The sequence below is a fragment of the Perissodus microlepis genome, chromosome 1 (assembly GCF_051167445.1).
Source record: "Perissodus microlepis isolate ML-2025 ecotype Zambia chromosome 1, ASM5116744v1, whole genome shotgun sequence".
Taxonomy (NCBI): domain Eukaryota; kingdom Metazoa; phylum Chordata; class Actinopteri; order Cichliformes; family Cichlidae; genus Perissodus; species Perissodus microlepis.
In genome coordinates, this window is record NC_140461.1 from 5,787,662 (window position 1) to 5,815,216 (window position 27,555).

The following is a 27,555-nucleotide window of genomic DNA, read 5'->3' on the forward strand; positions in this document are numbered from 1 at the left end:
CTACAGAAGAAGTACTGTGCTGACTTTAATCAAGTCACAAGTCAAGTTTCAAGGCTCAGTCTGGTCCTTCAGTCGCAAGGTGAAAATCCTGAGTCAGTTCTTTAGTACAGAACAAATTTATGAGATGAAAAATGTTAACATCAGCAGTGCCAGTATGTCTGGTGCACAGAGGCCGGAAGAGAGCTTGATATTAATTCTCAATTCCAACATGGTTTGGCTGATGAAGACAGGCAGAGGTCAAATATCACATTTAATTGGTGAACTGAATAAGACTTGTAAGTCAAGTCTGAAGATATAATATACACATAGGCTAACAAAAGCTTGAACTAACAGCATTATTAGGCATTTTGCACTAATTATGGAACTGGAAAACCCAGATCTATAAACAACTAGCAGGTAATAACTTATTATTATATCCAAAAGGCTCTACAGTTTGTCAAACAGAACTGAGGAAAAAGGTCATGGCCTCCCCCTCAGCCATCTCTGAAATGCATTTACAAACGACAGGAGAGAGAATACAGGAGCTCCAGCCTTTCAGCTTCCCAAGCATTTCTTTGGTGTTTTAGATAAAAGCTTCTTACCACTGTGTTGCCTGCTGACAAAATCCACTGATGCAAAGATGCAAAGAAAAAGAAGGTGGGCATTGATTTCTTGCCGCTGCTGGATCGAAGCCCAGTGGTGTGACACAGTCACCACAACTTATCATTTATGTGTGAGGGAGAGAGAGAAATCTGTGTTTGCAGTATTACATTTCTCTTTTGTACATGGCTGAGTATGAAACCAGGAGTGCTCATTTCCTATGAACAACATATGAGCGTAAAATTTAAATACGTTCGGAGTTCTATCATCATGCAGCATCAGTACACAAAGACTCAAATATCTGCCTATCAAGCTTTCCCTGCTGCATTAAAACTCATCCTAATTGCAATACACAACATCCTCCAAAAGGTGGTGCTCTGCCACTCCAATGTGGTTCCTCACTGCTCTGAAACGCTGGCATTTAATACTAAACGATACAAAATTATGTTAAAAAGAGGGAAAAAGTAAAGTTTCATACATATATGCTTATTTATAAAGTAGAAAAATGTTAATTAAAGATTGACTGACTTTGCAAACTATTGCCATAACAGGCAAAGATAAGACCTGGAGGAGAAAACCCAAAGGAGGGTGGAGGAACCTCTGCACCCAGTTCTTCCTGTGTGCAGAATACCAATGACGAACAACAACACGCAGGCAGCCTATCAAAGCATCCTTTCATTCCCTCGCATTTCCACTGACCGAAGCGCAAACAGCAAGACTGACATGTGGAAAATGTAACAAAAAGCTGTATTTCGCATTTCTTCTGTGGGTAAGTGTGAGGATGAGCAATTATTTGCTTACAAAACTTTTTCTTCAGCATAGATATACTCCTCATTTCGACAGGTGCTCAGACAGGAGTTTTTCTGCATATTTTACTATTGCTGGTTTGGTGCCCTGCACAGTGTACATGTAATTGCTGAAGTCAATGCTCACAAAAGATTTATTTTTGCTGTAGTTGCTGACAACCAGAGAGACATAAATTAAGCTTACAGGTTGCAGAACAGCTCGAAATAATGTCCGCGATGACATGGGTAGTTTCCACATCTTGCCCAAAAGTCCCTTGGAAATATTATTTTTCACTGAGTTATAGTCGAAGTAATGACACAAAAAGCATTTTTGCACTAAAAATAGTGAAATCTTAATCAGCATATTTGAAAAAAATATTCAAGCTAAGCTTCCATAAACACTGAAATTAAAACAGGGCAGATTTTAAACACACATCTTTTAAACTAGAATTGATTAACAATTAATAAAGAAAACAAAGAAACCCTCTTTACATTGACCAACACTTTTTCAGTGTAGATTTACAAAGAGAAATGGATAAGCTATCACAAGCTGATTCTGGGTTTTATATTTTTGTCCATTATGACTATTTAATAGTATTTTACTCACTCGCCGGAGAGTTTTGGTCTTCTAGATCATAGATTACAGAGCCTTCATAAAGACAACAGGTCAAAGCTACTGGGGAATGCATACAGCAGCTTATGATTCAATGCCTTTTTTTCCTCCACTGCATTTCCGTACATGCTGTAAAAGGAGGAGTAACTGTGGGAAGAAGGTTGCTTTCTATAGGTTTTAAAACTGAACAAGCATGAGCACACTGCAGTTTAGTTTTTAGGTCTCTATCGAGACATGTGTTTGACGCAAAGTGTCATCCCCACCCCCAAAACAACAAAATGTATTTTTAATGACCTTTAAGAGCCTCATTGGGATCTTATTTGGAAGGCTTCACAAGCTGGAAAAAATTCAAGAGTAGTCTCATCAAACAAATTGCCATCCTTAGTGAAATCGGCGATGACAATCAGATATGAAACGGCTAAAAGGAAGGCTATTTTTGGAGAAAGCAGTGACATAAAAGAGGATCAGCTTAAGGGTGCATGGGTGGGAATAACACATTTCAAATGTAATTGCCACTCTCCCATCGACAGGCAGCTGTTGTCAACACAATCAAATGGCCGCAAGAAACGAGGTGAGGTGAGCAAATGCAGCCCGCAGCACCAGAGATGGTGGTGACTCGGAGATAAACAGATTCTGTCGAGGAAGAAATGTCTGTCTGGGCTTCAGATTTAATATTCAGCACAGTGCCCGCTCTGACTCACAATTGCATATCCATCTGAGAGGCTGAGCGGTGCAGCAGAATGAGGCAGAAGGGAGAGAAGGAAAAAGTAACAGGTATGACAGTTCAAAGGCAGATGATAGACCTGGAGGGGAGAGTTGTTTGGTGTAACGGACATAATGGGGGGCGGGGCAGGATACGGGCCTAGGGTGGAGACTCGGGTTAGGGATTCAAATGTGACGAATATTGTGATGGAGGGACGAAAAGCAAAAAGGCCCATGACTACAGAGCTCAAAGAGATGACATGATAGGAGAAAATGGCTGTTTACAGAATGTGGAGTGGAGAATAAACGCCAAGTAACCGACATGACAGATGAGCACCAGCAACTAGGGAGTGACTGAGTGATGGATATGACAGAGGAAAGACAGACAACACAGAGTTGGTAGACTTCAAACAACAGACATGCAGATGAGGAACAGTATCCAGTGGAGAGACAAGGATTTGAGTGACGGATATTATGGGACTGAAGCACAAGTTGCTAGGGAGGTAGTGCTTGGTGTCATAAATATGACAGTACAAATAGTGTAATCTGCAAAAGATGAAAGGAGCAGAGTGGACGGAATGAAAATAGCAGCTTGTGCTGAACTTGCTACTCAAGCAAGTGACAACGGCTTCACTTTCCTTCCATCTCATCTTTATCTTACAGGAATATTTCCATGTAAAGGGCTCAGTTCCTTGTTCTGAATAACAATCTGCTACTTGCTTTTCTTCTGTGTTTAAAAATATATAAATAAATAAAAAATCTAGACACTGAGCATAAGCTAGACCATCTCACAATCAGTATATTAATTTTGCTCTTTAAATAGCAAGAGTTTTATGACTTTTGTTGCTTAAAGTTATGAAAGTTAAGGTTTGAAGGGATTTAGATTTGCTGAGCAGATTCACTGGTGAATTCAGATTTAATTAAAAGCTATTGAACCTCAACCCCTTTTGTAGTAAAAGCTGATTTATACTGAAGATGACATCAGGGAGTTTTTACAGCACACAGGATATAGACTTTCATTTTCACAACATGCTTGTTTGATTCATAAGAGCAGGATTACTGCTGAAATCAAAGTTACCTTTTTTGTAAACAATCCTTTTACACAGAAAGATTCATTATTATTTTATTCTATAAAATATCACTTTGCATTGAGAATGTACCTTAGATCAGATAAGAATTACACTGAGGTAAATTGAAGAAAGGAATAGTTCTAGTGGCTTATAATTAAAAAAAATGTAGCTGAACCACTAACTGACTTATTATTATTGGGGTTTTTATCGTTCATCACTCGACCTAGTCTCATAATGCTGATGAAAATGCTTTTTTAGGCTTGTGTTTATCTTTAAATATTTAAATGTGAGATTGAAACAGCTTATAGTGAAACCAATTCAAAATTTTTGACCCATCTAACATACTGTTCTGAAACCAAATTTGGAGACAGCTCTACTCAATGTATCTCCAGTTTGCCACAGTGAAAGCTCCACCACTATGCTGATCAATCAATGTGAACAATGACTGCTCAACTAATAAGTCACTTCAACTACTCTGCAGCCCCGCTGTGACTGATGGGACAATCGAGAGGAAAATCTTAAGAGCAGGAAATCCTGGACTGACAAGCAGATCGACTGACTGAGCCAAGACGTATTGGGGTATTGATAGATGACTGCTGAAATGTAATCTGGCTCACTGCAAGATTGATCTGTGTAGTTGTGTTGGTGGTGGGGTGGCTTCAATAGTCTATCACAGTTTTCCTCCCTCACATTTTCGTCCAATCATTCAAAGCAAACAGGGCTGGGCTTTCTTATTTGAAGATAAGGAAAAGCCCGTAACTCAAGGACAAGTCACTGGCGCTAACTGTGCTAACCGCTAACCTCCAAAGGATCTGCAATCAGTTACATTTCAAGTTTAACGTTGGTAAAAATCCGTCACTCAAACAGCAACTGTCTAATCATACAGAATTGCAAATGTACATGGCTAGACTGTAGAATTTTAGACTCATTGTGGATTTTAGTTAATTAGTTACTTCTGTGGGCAGTAGTTAGTTTGTCTTCAACCAACTGCCTCATAATGAAGGAGGGAAAAACAAATCACGTTATGAAGAGCCCACTTCTGGACTGACATATGCACCATGTGAGTGCTGAATTACCACTAATACCACATGATATTAAATACCACATCCAAGTTTGTGTTAAGGAACACAAACTTTTTTTGGTTTCTAATAGTTTAGTTGTAATAGTTTCCCTGACATCATCACTACACAACTAGACAAAAAACCAACAGGAAGCCTCGCTGAAAAAGTGTATTTTCAAGTATGTTGTTTTCAGTTTGTTACTTGATTAGTTGTTAAAACCTCTTTTCTGACTGTTGTCATTTTTCCAGTGGACATCTAATAGGAATGAGAACACCTCAAACATTCTGAACTACACAAGAGGAGAACATAAACACAGGTCAAAGAGGTGTATGATTTTAAAACGCTCTAACCAACATGTGACCAACAAGCTTTACCTTGACCAGTTCCTTTTGAGGCCAGATCTGGATGGGCTCCACTTGCTGGGGTGTCTGGCTCTGAATACCATAGGTATTCAAAAACACTTGCAGTCTACAACCACATAGAGAAAAAACATACAATATTAAATTCATGCCATCTCCATCAGCCCCACCAGTCCCTCTCACAGACCTTTTGTTGAAAAATACATATGAAAAACCCTGATATGCTGAGAGACACAAAAAGCTGGAAATCTAACTGGACAGCAGGATATCTATTCAAATATATGATTAAAAGACTATGACTAAACAAAAAAATGGAATTCGTTTCTCCTTCAAAACAAGAAAAAAACTATACCCATGACTCACCTTATTATTATCATTTTTCTTATTTTAAGAATAGATGGAGAGATGTTGTAATCTAATCCTGTCCTTACGTCACTTAAACTGTTGGAGGCCATCTAGCACAGTGCCATTCAATTGAAATTCACCACTGTAAGTTTTAAAAAACGGTTGGACGGTCATAACTAGCATCGTCATTTATATTCCTTGCTCTCTAAGCTGCTGAGATATGCTGACTATAATGGGCCTGCTTCAATTTGTGTGGTCATGGGTAACTGTTGAATGAGTTATTAATCATTAATGGGATCTTGTCTGCATGTCTTTTGTTCTCAAAATGAGTAACAAGTAACTACATCCTTGGTCTCAGAAGCCTGCATTACCTCCTTTAGCAGAAGTAACTTGGTGACGTTTGTCCACCAGCCTCCGACACAAGCTTGTTGGCATTTCTGACCACTTTTTCAAGCAAAGGTTTTGTTACATAGGGTTCGAGATTTTTCATGGATGTACTGCCTCCTTCAAACCAAAACATTTCCATCGCCATCCTTCATAGCTGGTATGACGTTTTTCTCCAGAAAGCTGTGTTTAATCGCTGCCAAATGTGTCTACTGTTCACTATGCTTCATTCAGGCCAAAGTAAATTATTCTAAAAGGTTTGGTCTACAGCAAAACTGCTGTTTTGCTCTAATTTTCTTTTTTGGACTGTGAAGCCCTTTTTCCTGGCACACCCACATGCAGGTCAAATTTATGCAATCTCTCTTCTGATTGTTGACACGTGTACTTCCAACAGCTGCAAGAGTAGCCTGCAGATTCCATTTCCAATTCCAATTTGAGGTTCTTAGAGACTTCTTTTAGCATCGGTCTGTCTGATACTGGCCAGCAAATTCTGGCCAAGTAAATGGCCGCTTTTTCAAATCAAATCCGCTTACAAATGATTTTCTTGACAGTAAAATTATTCATTAAAAAAACAACAACAAAAAAACCTTCCTTAAATCCAAAATGCTGCAGCAAGAGCCCTGACAGGGACTAGAAAGAGAGAGCAGATTTCTCCTGTATTGGCTTCTCTTCACTGGCTTCCTGTTAAATCCAGAATTGAATTCAAAATCTTGCTCCTCACATACAAGGTCTTAAATAATCAGGCCCCATCTTATCTTAATGACCTTGCAGTACCATATCACCCTATTAGAGCACTTCGCTCTCGCTCTGCAGGCTTACTTGTTTTCCCTAGAGTATTTAAAAGTAGAATGGGAAGCAGAGCCTTCAGTTTTCATGCCCCTCTTCTCTGGAACCAACTTCCAGTTTGGATTCGGGAGACAGACACTATCTCTACTTTTAAGATTAGGCTTAAAACTTTCCTTTTTGGTAAAGCATATAGTTAGGGCTGGACCAGGTGACCCTGAATCCTCCCTTAGTTATGCTGCAATAGACGTAGGGTGCCGGGGGATTCCCATGATGCATTGAGTTTTTCCTTGCCAGTCACCTTTCTCACTCACTATGTGTTAATAGACCTCTCTGCATTGAATCATATCTGTTATTAACCTCTGTCTCTCTTCCACAGCATGTCTTTATTATTTAAACTATTTAAAAGCTGAATATGTTTCACGGCTCTGCAGCTATAAAATCATGTTGAAAATCTGTTGACCTGTAAAACTTTCCCAACAGATTGATGTTTTAAAATCTACAGCTTTATAAATTTATAGGTGTTAAAGCTGTGGCTGAGTCAAGAGAATTCTAATGAATGGTAATAAATATTATGTCTATAGATTCATTCTCTTTAAATTAGAACAAATGTAGAATGACTGTTGTAAATATAAAACTAGACGCAAATTATTCATGTATCGAAATGTTACTAATGAGCTTTACTGAACCACAGTATATACAGGAGACAAGTTGAAGATGATGCAGGAGACCTGATGGGGACTTGCAAGCAGCAGTAATTGGAGCTACAGGTTAACAAGCTTCACAGAGTCACTTGACCCTGTTTAACACACACACCCACACCGCCACACATGTATTTAAGTGTGCTTACACAGGCACATGTGTACTCACACAGACACACACACAGAGACAATGAGAAGAATGACAGATGAGGCAAAGGTCAGCCTGAGCTCCAGCTTTATGAGCTCACCACAATTACGGCACTGACAGAGTTGACTAGGAGTGAGCAGCGGAAAATAACCTCCCTTTATGGTCTGCAACACATTAAGAGAGACACACACACACACACACACACACACACACACACACATATATACACAGACACACTCACACACAAACATTACCTCTGGCTCTCAGCTATCAGGGCCACGTGAATCACAATGTCATTCTCTATGGGGCCCTGTGAAAGAGAAAAACAGAGAGATTTACGTGAAGACTACTTTTGCCTACAGGTTGCTAATGAATAACCAGACACAAACGTGAAAAAAATGTCCTGTCTGACAAATCCAACTATGAAATACGAATTCAGGGAGAACAGGGACCATCCACTTTGTCGCTCACATTTTTTTTTAGATATATATGTACTTAGCTTTTAGAACTACCAACAACTGGTCTTCAGAGTTGACTAAAGACTGTCGTGACACAATGGAAATTGTCGGCAAATATTTACACAGACAGTAAATAACTGGATCAAGATTCTTATCACGTTTTAGAATCACTGTTAACATGGGCTTTATTGTGTTTTTTTCCATGATATAGTAGAAATTTGTTCGTTACGGTTTAAGATATTTTTTAAATTTACTTTCTGGCATTGGTGAGCCTTGCAATTTAACATCAATCAACAAAGAAGAAAACTGGAAAACTGAGAGGAAAGTGGCTATAATCGAAATTTACCTCACTTGCATAGAAGAAACACAATAACCTGTGTTATTGCTACTTCTAATCTCAAACAATTCAACTGAAGAAGAAAAAAAAACTGATACAGGGGTACCTGTCTGAGAGGAAAGTGCAATGTAATTATGAAGGTTGAGAGCAATGTAAATGGGGGGAAAAGGGAGTAAAGATTAGAGAAATGTAATGTTATTACACTAATGTTTTCTCTGCTTAAGTACCCATATGGTGAAATGAAATTACATTAAATGGACACAGTAGTGGAACAGAGGCATTTGATTTTCTCACTGCACAAACACCATCAAGTTTTGTCCCATCCCACGTGTGACTGCCTGCTGTAAGACTCACTAATGTACGCAGATGTGAATTAATCCACAGCTGAATCCACAGCACCAGAGTCATACATACTAACATCTGTCAAAAACTATAATCCAAAGTTTGTTTTAGGAAACATTTTTATTTTAAATATCAAATTGAGGGTTTTGGGGGAATATACATAAAAGGAAAACAAAACATTTCCTAAACCACTAATACAAATCAGTTCATCAGCAAAGTTAACAGCATCGTAGTATTCTTCATCTCCATTATATTAATCCTTTTCATAGACAGCATGAAGATACACACTGCCAACCTGACCAGAACACAGAAACGTGTCAGTCATGTTGACATCAACAACAATAATAAAAGAAAAAAAGTGACTGAAGAGACGTACAAATTGTCTTTTGTGGAGAACCTATATACTACAAAAAAGGCATAAAAGCACAAAAAATGTTGACAGTTTAAATCTGTACTCATTATCTTCCACAGCACAAGAAGAGACTTTTGAAAGGCTTTTGTAACTTTGCTTTGCATTTGCCAGTAATTTTATTTAAATTTATTATGCATTTACAGGTCTTTGTGACAGCATTCTTTCATATCAAAGTTCACCTTTACATGTCTTTTCCAGTACTTTAACACATGACGGGTTTCTATGTATTCATATGTTTGCAAATCAGTTTTTCTCCATTGCTTTATTTTATCCAATAGTTAACTGTATGCATCTTCATCTGTATATAGGCTTCTCTCTCTGTGTATCCTTCAGTGTCTTTCATCTTTTCATTCTTTATTTGCAGAATTCATTTTCACGATTGTAATTTCTATGTGCACAAACCAATTGTAAGTGGAGCTGATCATCTTTATTGTACATCGACTATTCGGGGCCATTTAGAAAGCAGGCAGCATCTTGTGACTCACAGACGAACCGGCCTTTCATCTCGTTCTCATTGTGATGATACTCGCACTAAAACGGTTACACACTAATACACACATGCAGCAGAACATGGCAGCATGAGCACCGTGCCAGTATGTGTTGATGCTCAGAATCATCGTCAGGGAGAGAATGCAGAGCCAGGGAAACCAACACACAAGTAGGCATTCTCACACACACACACACACACACACACACACACACACACGGCTGGGAGCCATTTTGTTTTGTCGATAAGAGCTGGTTTTAGCCAACCACCTCGTTATCGTCAATCAGAGAGCAGAGGGAGAGATGGGGGTGGCTGCGTAGAAAAAAAAAATACGCCTGAACACAAATCTCTCCAGATTAATAGGGGAGCAATGGGTTCTAAAATGCTGCAATGCAACTCTCTCATTAGCGCTGCTCTCTGAGCTGACAAAGGACTCATTTGGCAAAGGAGACAATGTTGAAATGTATAATGGAGACGCAGCAGATATGTACTCCCGCTCGCTTTCTTTCATAGTCGACACACGACTATGCAACTGCAGCGAGGCAAATGAGATGAGTCTTCAAATGTTTCTTTAAACCACCTTTCAGAGGAACCCTGAAAACATCAATGTAGTGTGACCGGAATGCTTTCAAGGCTGAGGCGAGTGTGGGGGAAAAAAAGACGTGTGGTTTCTCCACAGGGACTCTAGAAGATAGTTAACAAACCATACTGGACCGTGGGTATACCCAGTGGTTAGACCAGCGCAGATCTAAGAGTACAAAGTCCTTTATGATACTTCAGGGAATTTGATTTTAGATAAATAAATGGAAAAAGAAGACGGAAGAAAAAGAAATGGGCTGCATTTAAACCTATGAGCAAATAGATTCTTTAACTATTCAGTACAATAAGAAGTTCAGAGACGATATTTCAGAATGTGTTTACTAAGGCAGATTTGATGAAAACAGATAGGCTGCCTTAATCCAGCCTCACATTGTTTTTAGACACGCATTTGAATATAATTTTGCTTGATTGGAAAAAAGAACTCTTTCTTGTACCACAGTGCCTCCAATTACACAATTAAACCCACATATTACATACCCACAAATACCACAAGTTCACTTAGCTTCTCCCAGGTAACTCTACTGGAAATCGGAAAGGGGACATGAAACGTGAGCTGCATTGCTTCAGCATAAAATAACTGCTGGAACTACTCAGCATGAGTATATAGTACAGTGCACTGTATCCAAGGGGACACTCCTCCACTGTGCCAGCATTAAGGATTCAGCTGTTAACAGCTTAAGGATTGCATATAATCAATTAAACTCAGGTAAATTTACTCTGACAAAGCAACCAGAAAATAGAATTACCATGCATAAGACAATTTGCCCTACCATGTCCTCCAGTCAGAGATGTTTGGATAACTCAAAAACTTCAAATTTATACTTCCAAAAACTCAGTGTGGCCTATATGCTATAGTAAAATAAAGACCAATGACTACAACAAATATTTTCATTTTAAAGCAACAATATTGGAAACTACCTAGTATAGGCTCCAGCACCTCACTACTCAGATTATGAAGCAGTCTGCCCAATAAAATCTCTTCACTTTGCTCATGGTTGCTCTAAGCTGTGGTAAGGTTTTTGGTACTGGTTGCAGTCTTTGGTGCTGGTTGTACTGGTTAGTAGAAACACGTTGCTGCGCCCACAATTTGCCTAGGGATCTCTTGGCGATAAAAAAAATTGGTAAAATCAGCTGCTTTGTTTGACTCAAGTAGGGTTTGGCAAGGGCAAACAACTTGAGCACTTAAGTGCTCTGTCATTATTCTTAGTGGAAAATCAAGCATATTTTCAGTGGATGTTGCGATTCAGCAAATTTGTTTGTGATTCCCATGGATAGTATCTTAATATGGAACCAAGGGTTTGTGGGAGACTGCCCAGTAGAAAGCCCTGCAAGTTGTTTATGAGTTCTTTTTTTTACTTTATGTGGTATTGTTGGTTTACACCTCAGTAGATCAGTAGTAGTAGAAGCTCAGTAGAAACTGGCTTGGGTACCTAGTTGTTAATGTTGAGGAGTTGTAGAGGTAATGTTACAGAAGGTGAAATTTATTACCTTCAGGAAGGGACAGGCTAGATGTTTGCCATTGCTCCCAATCTTTAAATTAAGATGACAAAAAGTTTTGATCCACTATCATTACTTTCAACATAATGGTTATAAGATGCAGGTAGGTCCTTATTGTGGCAGGGTTCTTAAATTAAATTAAGCACCACTCAACAAAATTATTAGCTGTTGAGTCTAGTAGCAGCTTAAGAACTGTGCACTAGTGGCAAAAAGATCTAAATAGGAGAGTTAAGTTCAAATGCACTTTGATGAGGCAAATTCAAACAGTGCCCCAAGTAAATAGTTAATATCATTTTATCAACTGGATGCATAAACAAATTGCTAAGAATGCAACACCAGTGTAAAGGTGGCGGTGGACTTGTATTATTTCTTAAACACTAAGATATTTTGAAGTTATAAATTGCTGTGACTTTATGAAGACTTATTTACAAAGAGAGCAGCAGGATCTGCACATGCCCGCTAGTTCACAGCAGTATACGTTTCCCATGCCAAATTTAAGCACTCTTATAATATTGCTGTATTCTTATAAATGCATAACAACACGATGTCAAACATGTTGTGCCAGAGGGAAATCCAGCTCAGCAGGCCAGATCACAGAATACTTAAATACTGTTTACAAGAGGGCAAGTGGGCAGTGGCAGAAAACTCTGAGTTACCACTGGAGAAGTCATGGACTAAGATTTAGGAGTAAATAGAAACGGAAATCAAGAATATATCATCAGCGGAGGCATCTGGATAGCAATGATTAATTAAATCATTTGAATACCGCTGGAGTGCCTCCAAGTTCCTCAACTGAATTGATATGGAAATGTGATTATTTTATTCATGAATTAAGTAGATGAAAGCTAAAACAATGCAGTGAAGTCCTCAATATTAACTCGAGATGCCTTAGAGGTGTAGTGCTTAAAAAAAGGCAATTTAGACCATCAGTGATGTCTGTTGTTACCAAAGAAACTTTACAGCATTCTAGTTGGACAGTAATTACAAACACTGGCCGACCACTTCTAAATATAGAAATGAATGATCCCATTTGGAGAATTCAGCTCAATTTGGTTGGGCTTAATCGAGTTGCATTTATTGAGGCTTAATAAACAGTCAATCAAAAATCACTAAACTCACAAGAATTACTTAGTGCACACTTTTGCTACACTAGCTAAATGAACCTAGTATTTAGGTTTTTGGGGTGTAATTCCCTCCAACCCCAAAAAACCTCAAGTAAGTAGTGTTTCAAATAATGGTTTCCAAAATGAGATAAACAAGTAAGTGACCGGACAATCACATAATGCATTCATAGTCCAATTTCTCAACCTATTTGAACTGCAGATGCTCGCGCTTCAGAAAAGCTGGACTGCTTCTACAGAGGAAGCATACTATTGGGAAAAAAAAGGTAAAACTGTCATGAAACGCTGTGTGGCAGGCAGGAGATGAGGACTCAAAATGCAGGACTCACAGACTCGAGGGATGAACTCAAAACCACAGCTTTATTCGCTGGTCGCAGAAAAACGAGCATACAAAGTAAACTAAATTAAACTGGGGAATAATACACTAAATTCACAGGGAGACACAGGGAGATCCACACAGCATGAGGGACGACGCGACACTGACTCAGAGAAACACAGGGTTTAAATACAATGGGAAGTAACGAGGGGAATGAGACACAGAAGGAGAGCACAGCTGGGAGAAATCAGAACTGAGCAAAAGTAGGATACACTCACATGAGACACAGACCTTCAAAGTAAAACAGGAATTAGCACAGATGCAAACTAGACTAGGGGAGACAGAGCAACTAAGAAACACAGAGGGCAGCTACTAAATACTCAGAACTAAACAGAATACAAGAAAACCAAACTAAGACACTACACTAAAGAATAAGCTGGGACAACAAAGAGAACTAAGAGCATAATACAAAAAACTCAGAGGCACAAGAAACTCAAAACACTGGGTCACTGCCCCAGGACCGTGACAAAAACAAACAGGGAACTGGAATATAAAAGTGCTTAAAAAACTCCCGGAGAGGAGGGACACAGTCAGGGAGCTTGTTTGTTTTGTTTCTGTCTAATAATACTGTCTATTTCAAATGTGTGTATAGAATGAGTAGAACAACCTCAGGCACTTCGCTGTGACAGAAAGAACACACAGTTTTGTTTACCTGTGTGTGGACTGATAAACACACAATCACTAATGAAAGAGGCGCATTAGTAAATAGAGATGGCACACATCTGTCACACAAACCAAACAAATTAGAATAAATAACTCCACAAAAGAGTAGACACAGAATCCTAGAAAGACTGAGGAGAGATACATATACCGCATGGGAAGGATTTTCAGAAATACTCTACATAAGCTGCTTGAAAGTGGCTACAGCCTATACTGCTGTTGGATACTTGTGATTATAAAATTACAGATGAAAAGTTACAGATTACGATACTGAGGTGGATTCCAGAAAAATGCACAACCTGGCTGTTAAAGACAGCATGAAACCACAATGCACGCAGACAAGGAAGTGGTAAAAGGGAAATAAAGAAGTGCTGAAATGGAACATGCTGTTAAGTGCTATAGTATATCTTCAGCTGCCGGGTGGACTGGCAGTAGTCTGCAGCAGGCCTGGCTGCTGCGTGCTGCCCCTCAGAGATACGGCCTCGCTAAATTTGACAAAGTGAAAAGCCATTTGCCAGAGAGCGCTGCTGTGAGTCCCCGCAGAATAGAAATGAATTTCAGCTCCGCTTCATTTGACTTTTTCCCCAAAATTAAAAGCACTGAGTTGTGACACAAGATGAAAAGTGCATCTCAGATCTTTCACTTTTTACTTTCTTTCCCATCTTTTCTTCGGTACTTTTCAGTCTTTCATTTCATCCTGCTTATATTTCTACTTTATTTCATTTTTTGTATCATTCTACTTTTCCTTACTTCTAGTCTTTTTTTTCTGAATTTCCATATTTCTCTTCTGCTTCTGTTCTTCCTTCCTTCTGTCTTTACATCCATTTGCCTTTTCTTTGCATCCTTCATTCAAATCCCTCTTCCTGTCTTTAGTTTTTTTCCTATTTCCACTGATTTTTACCTTCCATAATTCAATCTCGATGTTTTGCTCTTCATCTGTTTTTCCTTTCTTTGGGGCTCTGTTTTTCCCATCCTTCCAGTGTTCCGTATCTTATTCCTTTGGAATAAGATAGGAAAGAAGAAAAGAAAAAGGTCAAGGAGCCTTCCTTGACCTTTCTTTTCTTCCTTTCATTTATTCCATCTTCCTCATATAGCTCCTCCATTCCTTCTGTTTGCCTTCCAATTCCCCATTCTTTCTTTTCCAACTCTGCACTTTTTCCTCCTACCCTTTCTTCCTTCTTTCTGATTCACTGTTGTGGCTCAAGAGTTGGGCGTTTGTCTTGTAATCGGAAGGTTGCCGGTTCGAGCCCTGGCTCGGACAGTCTCGGTCGTTGTGTCCTTGGGCAAGACACTTCACCCGTTGCCTACTGGTGGTGGTCAGAGGGCCCGGTGGCGCCAGTGTCCGGCAGCCTCGCCTCTGTCAGTGCGCCCCAGGGCGGCTGTGGCTACACTGTAGCTTGCCATCACCAGTGTGTGAATGGGTGGATGGGTGGTATAGTGTAAGCGCTTTGGGGTCCTTAGGACCAAGCAAAGCGCTATACAAATACAGACAGTTTACCATTTCTTCTCTCCTTCATTATTGTAACTTTTTTTTATCGCTGCTTCTTTCTGTTGCTTGTTTTTTCTGCCACCTCTGGATTCTGACATTCTCACTACTGGTTTTCATTCCTCTCACTCTCTCAGTCTTGCTGTCACTCAGGTTGTCTCACAAGTCAGAAGTGAATCGGCTACAAACAAACAGCTTTTCACAAATCTCAGAGGTTTCTGTCAACACACTCCTGTCAGTAACACAATCAAAACTCAGCTACTTTCAAACACTGGAAATAACTTGAAGCAGTAGCAGATTTACCTGCACAGCTGCAAATCGGGTTGTCACAAAGCATCACTATATCTGATTAATGTTGTGTGCTGAACTTCCACTCCTATTCTTCCCTTTAATCTCTCTTCCTACTTAGAGAAGCTTGCTGCCCAATTTGACCAAAATAGTCAGTTTATTATGACAGGGCTACAGTTTAGTCGCTGGTTGGGCATATTTGAAACCAAAAGATATTATTTGTGGGCAGGAGATGGACTGAAAAGAGAAAAGATGCAGGTGATGTAAACCTAGAATTTATAGCTGTTTTCCTTTGCCTATAACATACAGTGACTTATGAGTCTATTTATTGATTGACACGATGTTTTCCTCGAGCCTCAGTCTATATAAAATTTTTATAAAACTTTAAGAGTTAAAAAAAAACCCAAAAAAAAAGCCACCTCTGCTGAACCAAATGATGTGACGCTATTTCAAGGTCAGATCCCTCCCAGTGTGTCGGCTGGCAAAGCGCAGCACGAGGGAGGCAGCCTCAAGCGAGCATCACATCACAAAGGAACAAAACATTCAAAGGCTTCCATAAAGTTAAAAAGCAAGCAATGGAATTTATCCACCACCCCCAAAAAAAAGAAAGAAAAACTATCTGAACGGAATATAATCCCTTCTTTTCATGCCCCTACACAGACGAATGACTCCAGGCTCTGTATCGTCCTCGGGAAGTTGGTCTCTGTGCAGCTCTGAGATTCATATTTTGATGAGAGAATTGAAAAGTGTCAGGGGTTTTAGCAGAAATATGTGGGGCGGGGTGGGGGCATAAAAGTAATGCTAAGTCATTTTCAATCCAGCGTCTGGGAGAGAGAAATGTCTCCTGTGTACATTTTTAAAGTTGGATCATTTCAAAAGGTCATCTAGTGGTAATAACGATGAGACCATGACAAGAATGTGAGGTGAACACAAGAGAAGGAAGAGGAGTTGATGAGGCGAGAGTTTGATTTAGGGAAATGTTTTTCGGTCTGACAATGTGGTGGAAAAAGAAACCAGCAGGCCTGTAGAGAGAAAGACTGACAAAAAGAGAGAGGGAGGAAAACAGATGGAGTGAAGGAGGGTGGAGTCACCTCCACGGAGGAGAACCAAGTGAAGAATTCAATTGCATGCTGCTGGCCACTATAATTGCAAAGGCGCCCTGACTGAGAAAGCGATACATTGTTCCTCAGCTCAGAAATATTATCCTCCGCCGGAGGAATCCTTATGAGTGAAGGAAAAAAAAATCAATTGATATTAAAGGTGAGCCGTGGTGTGAGCTACAGGAGCCTCGGCTTGTCATAGCAGCCCCGTTTGATATCATGCCTGAAGAGCCAGGGAGGCTGGGGAAGATAAGTGGCCTGATTACCACTGCCTGTACATGTGCAGAGGAGCATAATGAAATGAGTGCCGCATTGAATAAAGAAATATACATGCAGCCACATATGAAAATCAAACTCCTGTCGGTGACAGGTTGTCTCAGAGTTAAGCGCGCAATGTTTGTCTTTCTCCGTTTCGTGTGAATGCAATTCTAGATAATGCCTTAACCTTCCATCCCCTTTGCAAGTCATTAAAAGAAAGCAAAAAACAAAACAAAACGTGAACACAAACTAGCAAATCCTGCCAGCATGCGTTATTCTAAATGAGTTCTAATGCACACACGCAGGCCGACAATGACCCTGGAAACACAAATATGTTCCCAGTCGCTGTGCCAGGCTCCACTCAGATGTCCACACAAAAGACAGACAACAGCGTACACGCATAATTACAAACTTTGGGAACAGATGGGCATTTTGGTTTCTAATGTGTGCTGTTTTTAATCGCTTCCACACACACACACACACACACACACACACAAGCTCTAAAATGCTTGACAAACAGAATACACTGCTGTGCCTATCATCAGATGAGCAGAGCATAAATGCAAACAAGATAAATATAAACTAGATCCAATCATTTAGACATATGCGAGAGCCAAGGTGAAGTCAGAGGAATCTGCAATCATTAAAAATCTTAAAGCATGCACAGCTGTTCTTATGCATGCCAGCAAAGGTAAAGTGCCAAGGTCACTACGGGAGCTGCAGTCTGTGTTCTGTGTACCTTCAAATGCGTACACAGGATGCCGCTGTCACAGATGACAAACAAACATCCAGTCACATTCCTAATATCATGTTATACTGGTACAACGTCTGTAGGCATTCATAAAGAATGAATGCTGCTTTTCAAAAATTATGATACCAGTGTCCTCTAGGGAATTGCTTTTAAAGGAAACCCACAGGTTAGGATAAAAGACAGTCTGATGATTTACTGAATATATTTCTACATTATAAAAGAAAAATGTGACAGTGATTTTAAGTCAAACCGAGATTCTAAAGTTTAAACTTCTTCAGCAGGCATGTTACTAATGAACTGTTTAGGTGACATTTCTTGGTCTCAAAGGATATTCACTTTTAGGGATTTATCTGGTAGTGGCAACAGATGCAATGTGGCTGTGTTTTAATTGCTTGCATCTCTTTATTTATTAAACAGTGTACCTATTCTCCTACTATAATCTTGTTTCCCTTTCATTTTCTCTCTACACTTCCTGGGAAAATGCTACTGCCAGGACCACAGCAGTCTCTAACTTCTAGTTTCTATTGCTGGGGAGCAAATAGGGAGCTCCCTGGTTGATCTGTCTCTCCTCCGCCCACATGAGAGGGAAGGCTTTCATCAGTGGGAATTTCCGTCCAAAAGATTACTATGTTTAATCAGTAATTTGTCTTCTTTCCCAACATATAATTACAGACCTCGTGCTGTTCTCTGGTGGCTGAGTCTTGCATGTATCAGTTATGTTAGTTCTGTTTGGTCGTTTCAGACTGACAGACAAGCCAAAAGATAGGGAAGACTTGGCGGTAGTATTTTTGTTCGCTCCGATAACTTTCTAAGCACGTTTTCTGTCTCCTGTCTGTACTTTGTTCCTCTCTCCAGACGTACGCGTGTTAGCCAAAATACACTTGCCAAGCCGAGATAGCAAACTTTAGGGGGAAAAAGCCACTACTGAGCCACTTTTCTCACTCACACCTTGCATTTTAGCACACTGCTACTATACATAGAATGAATCCATGTTGTAGTCAACAGCCACAATGAAACTATAACAAAACATGGTCTATGAATAACTCAGCAGGAACCTTTTAAATGTTCTTTTTCTTATAAATATTCTGACAATGGTGGATGTTCATATTAAAGATGGCAAAAGAGTGTTTTATAAGGTAAAATAAGGTAAACGTATATGTAAGTGATTCCTATGAGCCAGACGTTCAGGCTTCAGATTACTCCTTTTTCTACCCGGATCACAGCTCTGACGATAAGCACAGAAGTACCACCCACCTGCTGTTCAACCCTTCTGTTTACAAAAGGCAGCGGATCAGATGTGCCAAATTAGGTCATTGGTTCTCAAACTGTGGGGCATCAGTCCACTGCAGGTGGGCAGTCTTTCATAAACTGCATGATTGGAAAGTAAGTGCCAGGGACCAGTTCCTATACTATCTGATAGACATAGTTTTCTTCAGGTGTAAAGTTTTCCAGTTTACTGAGTGACCTTAATTTTTCTTGAAGTCATAGATGCAAAACTGAGTGGATTGCATCAGCAACCAACAAAACATTCTCACCAGACGGTGAGTGGCTGGTGCATACAAATGTTTCATGCACAAATCAGTGACTGAATTTGCTCATACTTTGTACTAAAGCATTTCACTACTAGTACTACAAATTTCATGGCACTAGTCTACAGATGCTGGAAATCTGGATTTGTTTTTTCACTTGTATTTAGTTTCTTATCTTGGAATGACAGACTAGCTGCACCAGGTCACTGTGCTGTTTTCTTGTTTTTCTTATAGTCTCTCTGGTGGAAACATTTACCTTTCCTGGCTTTCTCTTTGGAGACAATTGTTTCAGTTTCTTCAGACTTGGATTTTGTCCTGGTTTCTCACCTGATTGTTAACATGCTTCTTTATATTTAGGTAGCATGCAAACAGTGTAGAAGCTATACATTTTGTGCTAGTCTATTGAGTCAGAATGATTCTGACATATGCACAGTGGTAAGAACCAAATAGGCCAGTGTGCATGTTTCATAAATCTGATGGTAAATTTATATATTTTATGCAGGGTAAGAATGTTTCCATACACATATTAACAATTAGTATTTTTTTTTTTTTTTAGTATTAAAAAAAATACTAAAAAAATTAGTATTTGACATTTAAGCATATGACAGCATATGACATTTAAAGAAAAAAATGCCAAAAGACTTGTTTTAAATGAGAAAAGTTGTGCAAATTGTTTAATATAAAAAAAAAAATGGGCATCTTTTGTTTGCTGTCAGAATTCTTTGGGTTTAAAGCAGAATTTGGGGTGGCTGTAGCTCAGGTGGCAGAGCAGGTCAGCCACTAATCAGAGGGTCGGTGGTTCGATCCCAGGCTGCCTCCTGGCTGCATGCCAAATATCCTTGGGCAAGATACTAACCCCATGTTTGCCTACTGGTGGTGGTCAGAGGGCCCGGTGGCGCCTATGTCCGGCAGCCTCGCCTCTGTCAGTGTGCCCCAGGGCAGCTGTGGCTACAATGTAGCTTGCTATCGCCAGTGTGTGAATGTGTGTGTGAATGGGTGAATGACTGAATGTAGTGTAAAGCGCTTTGGGGTCCTTAAGGACTAGAAAAGTGCTATACAAATGCAGGCCATTTACCATTTACTGGGAAAAGTGCTTCTATTGTAAAGCCTGGGCTTGTACACTGTCAAGAATAACTATGAAGAAACAGAGAATAGATGCCAAGATGTCTCTTCTGAGTACATGTTGCTGCAAACACAAATCCCACACTCACCTAACACTCTGAATGTAGCAGCAGCAGGAAGTGTTGATATACCTTAATATACAAGGATTGAGACAGTCTTTTGTTAAATTGAGGGCTTGGATGAACTGAGCACCACGGGTTCAAATATTTCATCTCTAGTTGGATCTTTTTCTTCTACTCCACCCAAGGTTGTTTAGCCTCCCAGTCTGCTTTTTCTTTGGTGTTATTAGCAACCTGTAACACGAAGACACTGTACAACAGAGTTGGCCAACAACACTGACAGTTAGACAAAGAAACGACAGGCCAAACCAATCAGACATTGCTAATGGGGCCCCTGGCACAGAGAACGGCTTGTAACCCAGAAGAAGAAGTAGAGGTGTGTCAAAGGAAGACAGATACACAGAGACACCCACTTTGTGAGAATACATAAAAGCAGCGCACATATTGGCATGACCATGAGGACGCATCTGAGTACGGGTGATGTGTCAAGTGTTAATGCATGCAAAGTGCATGAGTGTGTGTGAGTGATGTCCATTTCCCTGCAGGTTAAGGTCAGTAGCTATCCCTCCAGGGCTTTTACTGTCACAGACCACTGAGCTCGACATTTCCTGCCCACTACCAGGCCATTTGGCAAACAGCAGGGTTTAGCACACTTTCAATCTGTGTCTTTGTGTGCGTGAACGTTTCAGGGTGTGAGTGAGGCAAAAGATACAGAAGGAAGTGTTTGCATGTTAGCGTGAAAAATGTGTGATTCTGTTTGTGTGTAATAGTATGAAGTGAAGGATGCACATGTTGGAAAATATTGTGACTGGGTGTGTGTGGATGTGTGTACACTCTTGGGTCAGAAGGATTCTAACACCCATCTGTTTCATGCTGCTTAAGGTGTCACTTTGCTCCTCTGAAAGAGCCAATCTGTAGATTATTGAACAGTGTCCTACTACTGACCTCTGAATCCACTGAATCTAGAGGCACATACCTATTTCAATGATCTCATCAGGCGTCTGTGTTATAATCTTGCAGCACAGCTATTGAAATGAGTATTACAGCTCCACGAGTTGATGCCACTGTCACATATTGTAGCCTTTCTGTCTCAGCAAATGGACTAATACACATCATGCTTTCAATAAAATGTGTGCTTGAAGGCAGGCATGCATTTCAACACAAAACAGCCACCTGATGCAAACTGACTGATACAAATAAGGCCATTTTCTCCTCCACCCTGTGCTGTGCTCCAATGGAAAATACACAGATTCATGAAGAAGTAATGAGAGTGATACTTCAGTTATTCTTTTTGTATTAAATCTGTTATACTAAAAAACAGCTGCTCTGAAATAATTCAGCCTGTAGCCAATTTCTTGCTCAAAAGAAAATTGTGTGCTTCATCTGGAATAAAGAGAACTGCATAGTGACTATGCAATGACAAATAGAGCCACTTATTTTGTAAACTAGAGGCTCTTGGATTGACATGATCACTACAAAAGAGAATGTTTGCTCTGGTATCTTCTCATCCAAAGTGCAAATAAAAAAGTAAATGGAAGGAATTCTGTTTTACCTCATTAGCATGCAAATGTATGCAACAAGGCATGCAAAAATAATCAGTATTTAATCATCAACTCCATATGGTATATTGGTTATTTATGCCTCAACTATATATTGTTCTTGAGTCATTATAAAGAATTACATTATCCTATAACTTCATTATCCAGTTGGATTTTCCATAACAATATTTTTCTTTTGGATTCAACATATCTGGAGGTGCTTTGAACTTGTTAGCCTTTAAGTATTAAGGAGTTAGCAATTTCTTGAAAATATGGGTTTTCTTATTACTATGCAAATCTATGCAGACTGGCATTACAAAATTTAATGAAATCATCTACTCCATATGGCGCTCCTGTTGTGTTAGTATGATTTTTCTTTTTCTTTTTTACTACGTGTTCTTCTTGGCTATCATGTTCTGATACCAGAATGACTTTATAATGTCCCACAAACCATATACCAAAGTGGGGGGAGGGGGGGGGGAGGGTTTCATCTATTATTTCACTACTTTTATTTTTCATTATCTGCACAAAATCTATTCATAGAAATGCTACATGCACACTGTGTAGAAAGAAAAATGAATTTAAACAGAGCTGTATTAAATATATTGTCTTAATATTTAAATGGCACTCATTTATTTCTTTGTATTTAAGATGGGTATAGATTCAGATTCCAGTATGGACTCGTTCACTATATTCGGTCACGTTTACAGATTATGTGATAGATATAGCCCTATCTATCATGTGTATACATTTAATGTAAGATCTAAGAGCAGGCATGTAAATAGTGTGTATATAACATCTAAACATCATCAATGGAAACAATATCTGACCAAAGTGATGCTAAAAAAAACAAAAAACAAATGTGGTTGCTTGTGTATTTCTTATTCATCTAAGAGTTGATTACCCAACTCCATCTCACTTTTGGATCCCATCGTTAATGTGTGCATTAATGTCCTATATTTTATGTTCCAACAGCTTTTGTAAAGGAGGGCAAATTCTTATTAGCTTTATAAAATTATTACCAAAAAACTCCAGAAACGACACATTTCCAAAGGTTTTCATTTTGATATAAATCATTTTTTGCAACCTTGGAAAGATTTCAGTCAGCTGGTATTATAAACAAACCTGCCTAAAGTTTTATATCACAGAGGTTAGCTTGAGTTTTGGGCCTCCACCAGAGGCAGCATATATTGAGCTGAAAGCTGCTACACATTGCATCAAGCTACACTGTGGTTGTTAATTCTCAGCGGGACTTACGCTACAGAGAGAGCAACTTAAGTCTGTCTTGGTGTTGTGTTAATGAAGCTTTATGTTTGGACCCTGGAAGTTATTGATTTACATTTCCCAGATTTTCCAATTAGATTTAACATGTTGGTTTTCAGCCAACTTCATGCTTAATATATAGAATGAAATAAGGTAATCTTTCTGTTGCTTTTTACCTCCATATCTCTTTCAGACTCACTCCCTCGCCTCTCTCTGACCCCTCTAACCTTACCCATTCTCTACTTTTCTACCTCCTTTCGTTCTGCCTCTAAGGAGGCATGTTTGTTGCTGTAGTAGCCAATTGGGGGCCCCTCTTGACCCACGCCTTATCTCTGATTGATGACTGACAGCCTCCACAGTGTGGACCACAAATGCAATTTTTCCATTAACCTCATTCTCACATAGGGCCAAGCGTGTGTGTGTGTGTGTGTGTGTGTGTGTGTGTGTGTGTGTGTGTGTGTGTGTGTGTGTGTGTGTGTGTGTGTGTGTGTGTGTGTGTGTGTCAAAAAGTGAATGGATCTATATGCAAAAGAGAAGCCTAACAAAAGCTAAAGGATCCCTGAGTTTTATAACAGAGCTGCTATTTTTTATGGCTACATGCTCTTTTTGCATGTGGTTAAGAAATGTATGTAATTTGCGTGTTTAGTTGAACACACTGCAAATTGAACAAAATTCAAAGCAACAGATGAAACAAGTGATACAGACAGAGTAAGAATAAAAAAGACTAAGAGAATGCCACAGTGGTAAGGATGCCTGAGTAGCTGAGCACATTAGGGACACAACATTAATAGCAAGTGTGTGACACAAGCAACATAAGCAGCTAATTCACTTTCACAGCCATTCATGACTTCTTGGATCCCCAAATTGCTATGCCTGCTGCGTATTATTGCACGTTTGTCAGAGGGATGTCACCCCACGCTCCCCAGGGTGTGCTTGATCTGACTCACCCCCACAGCCCTGGGAGCGCCTTTTCTCTCATGCAAAAAATCAGCACACAGTCGACCGATGAACTTTTGTAAGCTGCTACATATCAAGGGAAGCTGTGCTTATCCACTGACTCCAGCTAAGAAAATAATCTTGGTAATTTATTTGCAACTATTATTAGCGCACCGAGAGGCCAGCAGCACTGTAATAATGCGCTTTTGCTGATTTCTCTCCTCTTGCCACATGGCTTACATACATATTTAAGCTGCGTAGTTTGATTTTACAGCTTCATACACTATTTAACAGACTTCTAGTTTATTACAATAGTAAAAGGTTCCTGCACATCAACAATGCATTAAAGCTGCATATAGGAATATCCCGATCACCAACTAAAATCAAAGCTCCACCATCCAAAAGCTTATTGTTTGGAGTGAAATCCACGTTCCACTTCCTGCTCAGGTGCACACATAATGCAGATTTAATGCATCATTCTTTACCTATGCATAATGCAGGAATCTATGATATAATATTTTCTGGATTCAGGTTGATGATAAAAAAAACAGATGCTTTGTAGTGCCCAGTGAAGCAAGATGCAGGAATATAAGTGTAAGTGGCATGTCTGCGCCAACACATCCAAGTTCCTCCAGGGTAGTGGATTCAAGCCAGGGTTTCTGTAGGAACTGGATTTAAAAAGCTGTGACAATAAACCTCATAAAGAAAATAAATATGTTCATTTGTATTCAGGAGAAACTGTTAAAATTACATTACAACTATATCTCCCTCTGCACTTAATTCAAAGGAGCTAAATGTAGCTTCTAACATCCTGCTGTTGAGAATAGCTTCCAAATTGAGTCTCTCAAAATTGACTATTCCAGATATTTTGGTGGAAATGACTCAAAAGATGCATTAATTCCTCATGCAGGTATTTTTATATAATTTTGTACGAGGGAGTGCAACCCAGTTCTTTTGCAAATAATTTTCTTTTCTAAACCTTTACTGAATGTCAGAGCTGATGTCAAAAAGCCCTGCGGTAACTCAAATCATAAGCTTATATGTGGAACCAACAGCACAACATTGCAGGCTATTCATGGGTGCAGCATCTCATTCTCCCCAGTGAAATGAATTGATGCAGGGACTTTAAGTGTTAGCGTAACATTTGCAGGAAAGGCACGATGAATAATACACACGTATGCCAACACGCAATCCTGTAAATAACTGCACCCACAGAAAAACACATACATTTCATATAGAGACTGAGATGTCATGCAAAGACATATGTAGAGCCTGTATGTATGTATGTATGTATGTATGCATAGAACAGGTATTCTGTTTTTGGACACATTATGAGAACCGAATTATATACACACAGAAGAGAAAATAGGAGTGCACAAATCAGGCCTTAACTGCATGTGAAAGCTCAGTTGCCCATGTGTCTTTTCTGCCTGCAGACCAAGCACAAGATGCTGGTGATGCAGAAGCAACTGGACAGCTGATACATGTATACACACACAACTCTCTGTCTCACACACACACACACACACACACACACACACACACACACACACACACACACACACACACACACACACTATACACTATATTTCTTATTCTTTCTTTTCCTCTCCCCTCACTCATATTTTTTTCCTCTTCCCATCTTGGGCCTCTTTACTGACACAACATGATACCTAAGCTTCAAACTGAGTAAACAAAGGTGTGAGTGAGAGAAAGCTGGTAAGTTGGTGGAAAAAAAAGAAAAAGATTTTTTTAAAAAGGGGGAAAAAAAAAGCAAAACGAACACAAGATTATGATCCAGCAAGACTTATTACAAAGCAATAAGAAAGAAAAAGTGAAGGTGAGAGGCAGTGGAGGATAAATGGTAATAGAGGATGAAGTCTACAAATTCTGTGGCCATTTGACCCCAAGAAACGCTAAGCTTAGCACCAGCCACATGAATAAACAACCCTGCCGTTCCTGTCTTACAGGAAAATAAAATCCTCTTCACATAAGCTTGCAGGTGGTACCGCTTGAAAAGATTTCTCATATTTACTGATATGCAGACAGAAGAGCAAAACACCTGCCTCACCTGCAACACCCCTGTTTGAAATGCTGTCTCCTTTCAAATCTTTATCACAGCTTTGTAAATGGCATTCACAGTGCAAGTACACCTAAAATGTTCAGTGTGTAGCTGCAAAAGTAACCAACTATTTTCTACCAGGCTTGTCACATTAGCTTAAATCTGTGACTGTTATTTTTTTTATCTAAAAATTGTGCGAATTTCTAAGTCTGAAAACATTTGCCCAAATGTTATGTTCTCAACAAAAGGGTGGGGAGGAGGAGGGGAGGAATACTTATCATAAAGTATCTGACTAAAGAAAAAGTCAAACAAAGCAGATTCACAAATAAAACAGTATTTTATGCCAATCAAAGGCCTAAAACAAAAGCACAAAAAGGAAAAACATCTTGAAATGAAAAATTCTAAAAGAAAATACAAAAACGCTTCTTGCTAGCAAGAGGACAAAGCCACTCACTGGTAGCTCAACACTGGCCCACACTTTGAGCTGGCAAACTTCTCACAGTTTTAAGCCAGTGCTGATTATTAAGTGGAAATTGGCTCCACAGGAAACAAGGGCTGGCACATGACTTAGAGAGAGTGCAGGATAACCCACACAGCCTGCTTGGGCTGTAACAGTGATTATATGTCAGTCATGCTTCCTTTCATAAGCCCCAATGGGCCAAGTATAAACATTAATATTATTATTTCACGTTTAAGCAAAATTAGTTTTACTATTCATCACAAGCCAGCCTTCAAGAGTCCATTATATCTGTCTTTGGAATGTCTATATCACAACTTATGGCTACTTTAGACCAGATAAGACGAGGTATTTTTGATGATAACGACAGCAAAACCATAAAAAATATCAGATGAAAAACATTAATGTCCAAGGAGTGATGAAGTACTCTGTGTACCTAGTTGTGTGTTAAATAGCTACTGTTAGACAGGCACTCAGTAAACTTTAGTCACAGCTTTCGGAAATGTCCATATTCCACCACTTCCATCAGTTGGATCCAACTTGACGCAAGCACACACAGGGAAATGGAAACTATGACACTTGGAGACTATACTCATGCTATAGCCTTTTTAAAAGCTAATTCTTCTTGAAAATTTACATGATCTAAAGAAAGAGTTCCTATTTGACCTTCAGATACAGATGTACAGACAGCAATCATCATTTTATATACACTGCAATATCGTCTATTATTACCTTTTATAAATTCCTATGTGACTACTCACAGGTGAGGTCATGTATTTCTCACCTATGGAAGCAGTTCTATGATGAAAATTAGCACATTGAATTAAACGGTTACGTTAAGGTAGCAAGCTGTCAGCTATTGAATAACCTCACTGTGCAAAACTCG

General features: G+C 39.4%; 1 protein-coding gene across 3 annotated transcripts in view; it reads right to left on the minus strand.

Moving 5' to 3' along the window:
• The window catches only part of phkb (phosphorylase kinase, beta), a 94,555-nt gene that overhangs the window by 17,498 nt on the left and 49,502 nt on the right, over positions 1 to 27,555 (minus strand). For all 3 annotated transcript variants that reach the window (XM_084927766.1, XM_084927750.1, XM_084927758.1), the window contains 2 exons: positions 7,785 to 7,840; positions 5,185 to 5,278 (listed from right to left, as the gene is read on the minus strand). In XM_084927766.1, coding sequence (XP_084783892.1) covers positions 5,185 to 5,278; positions 7,785 to 7,840 — 150 coding nt within the window. The remainder of the gene's footprint in view (positions 1 to 5,184; positions 5,279 to 7,784; positions 7,841 to 27,555) is intronic.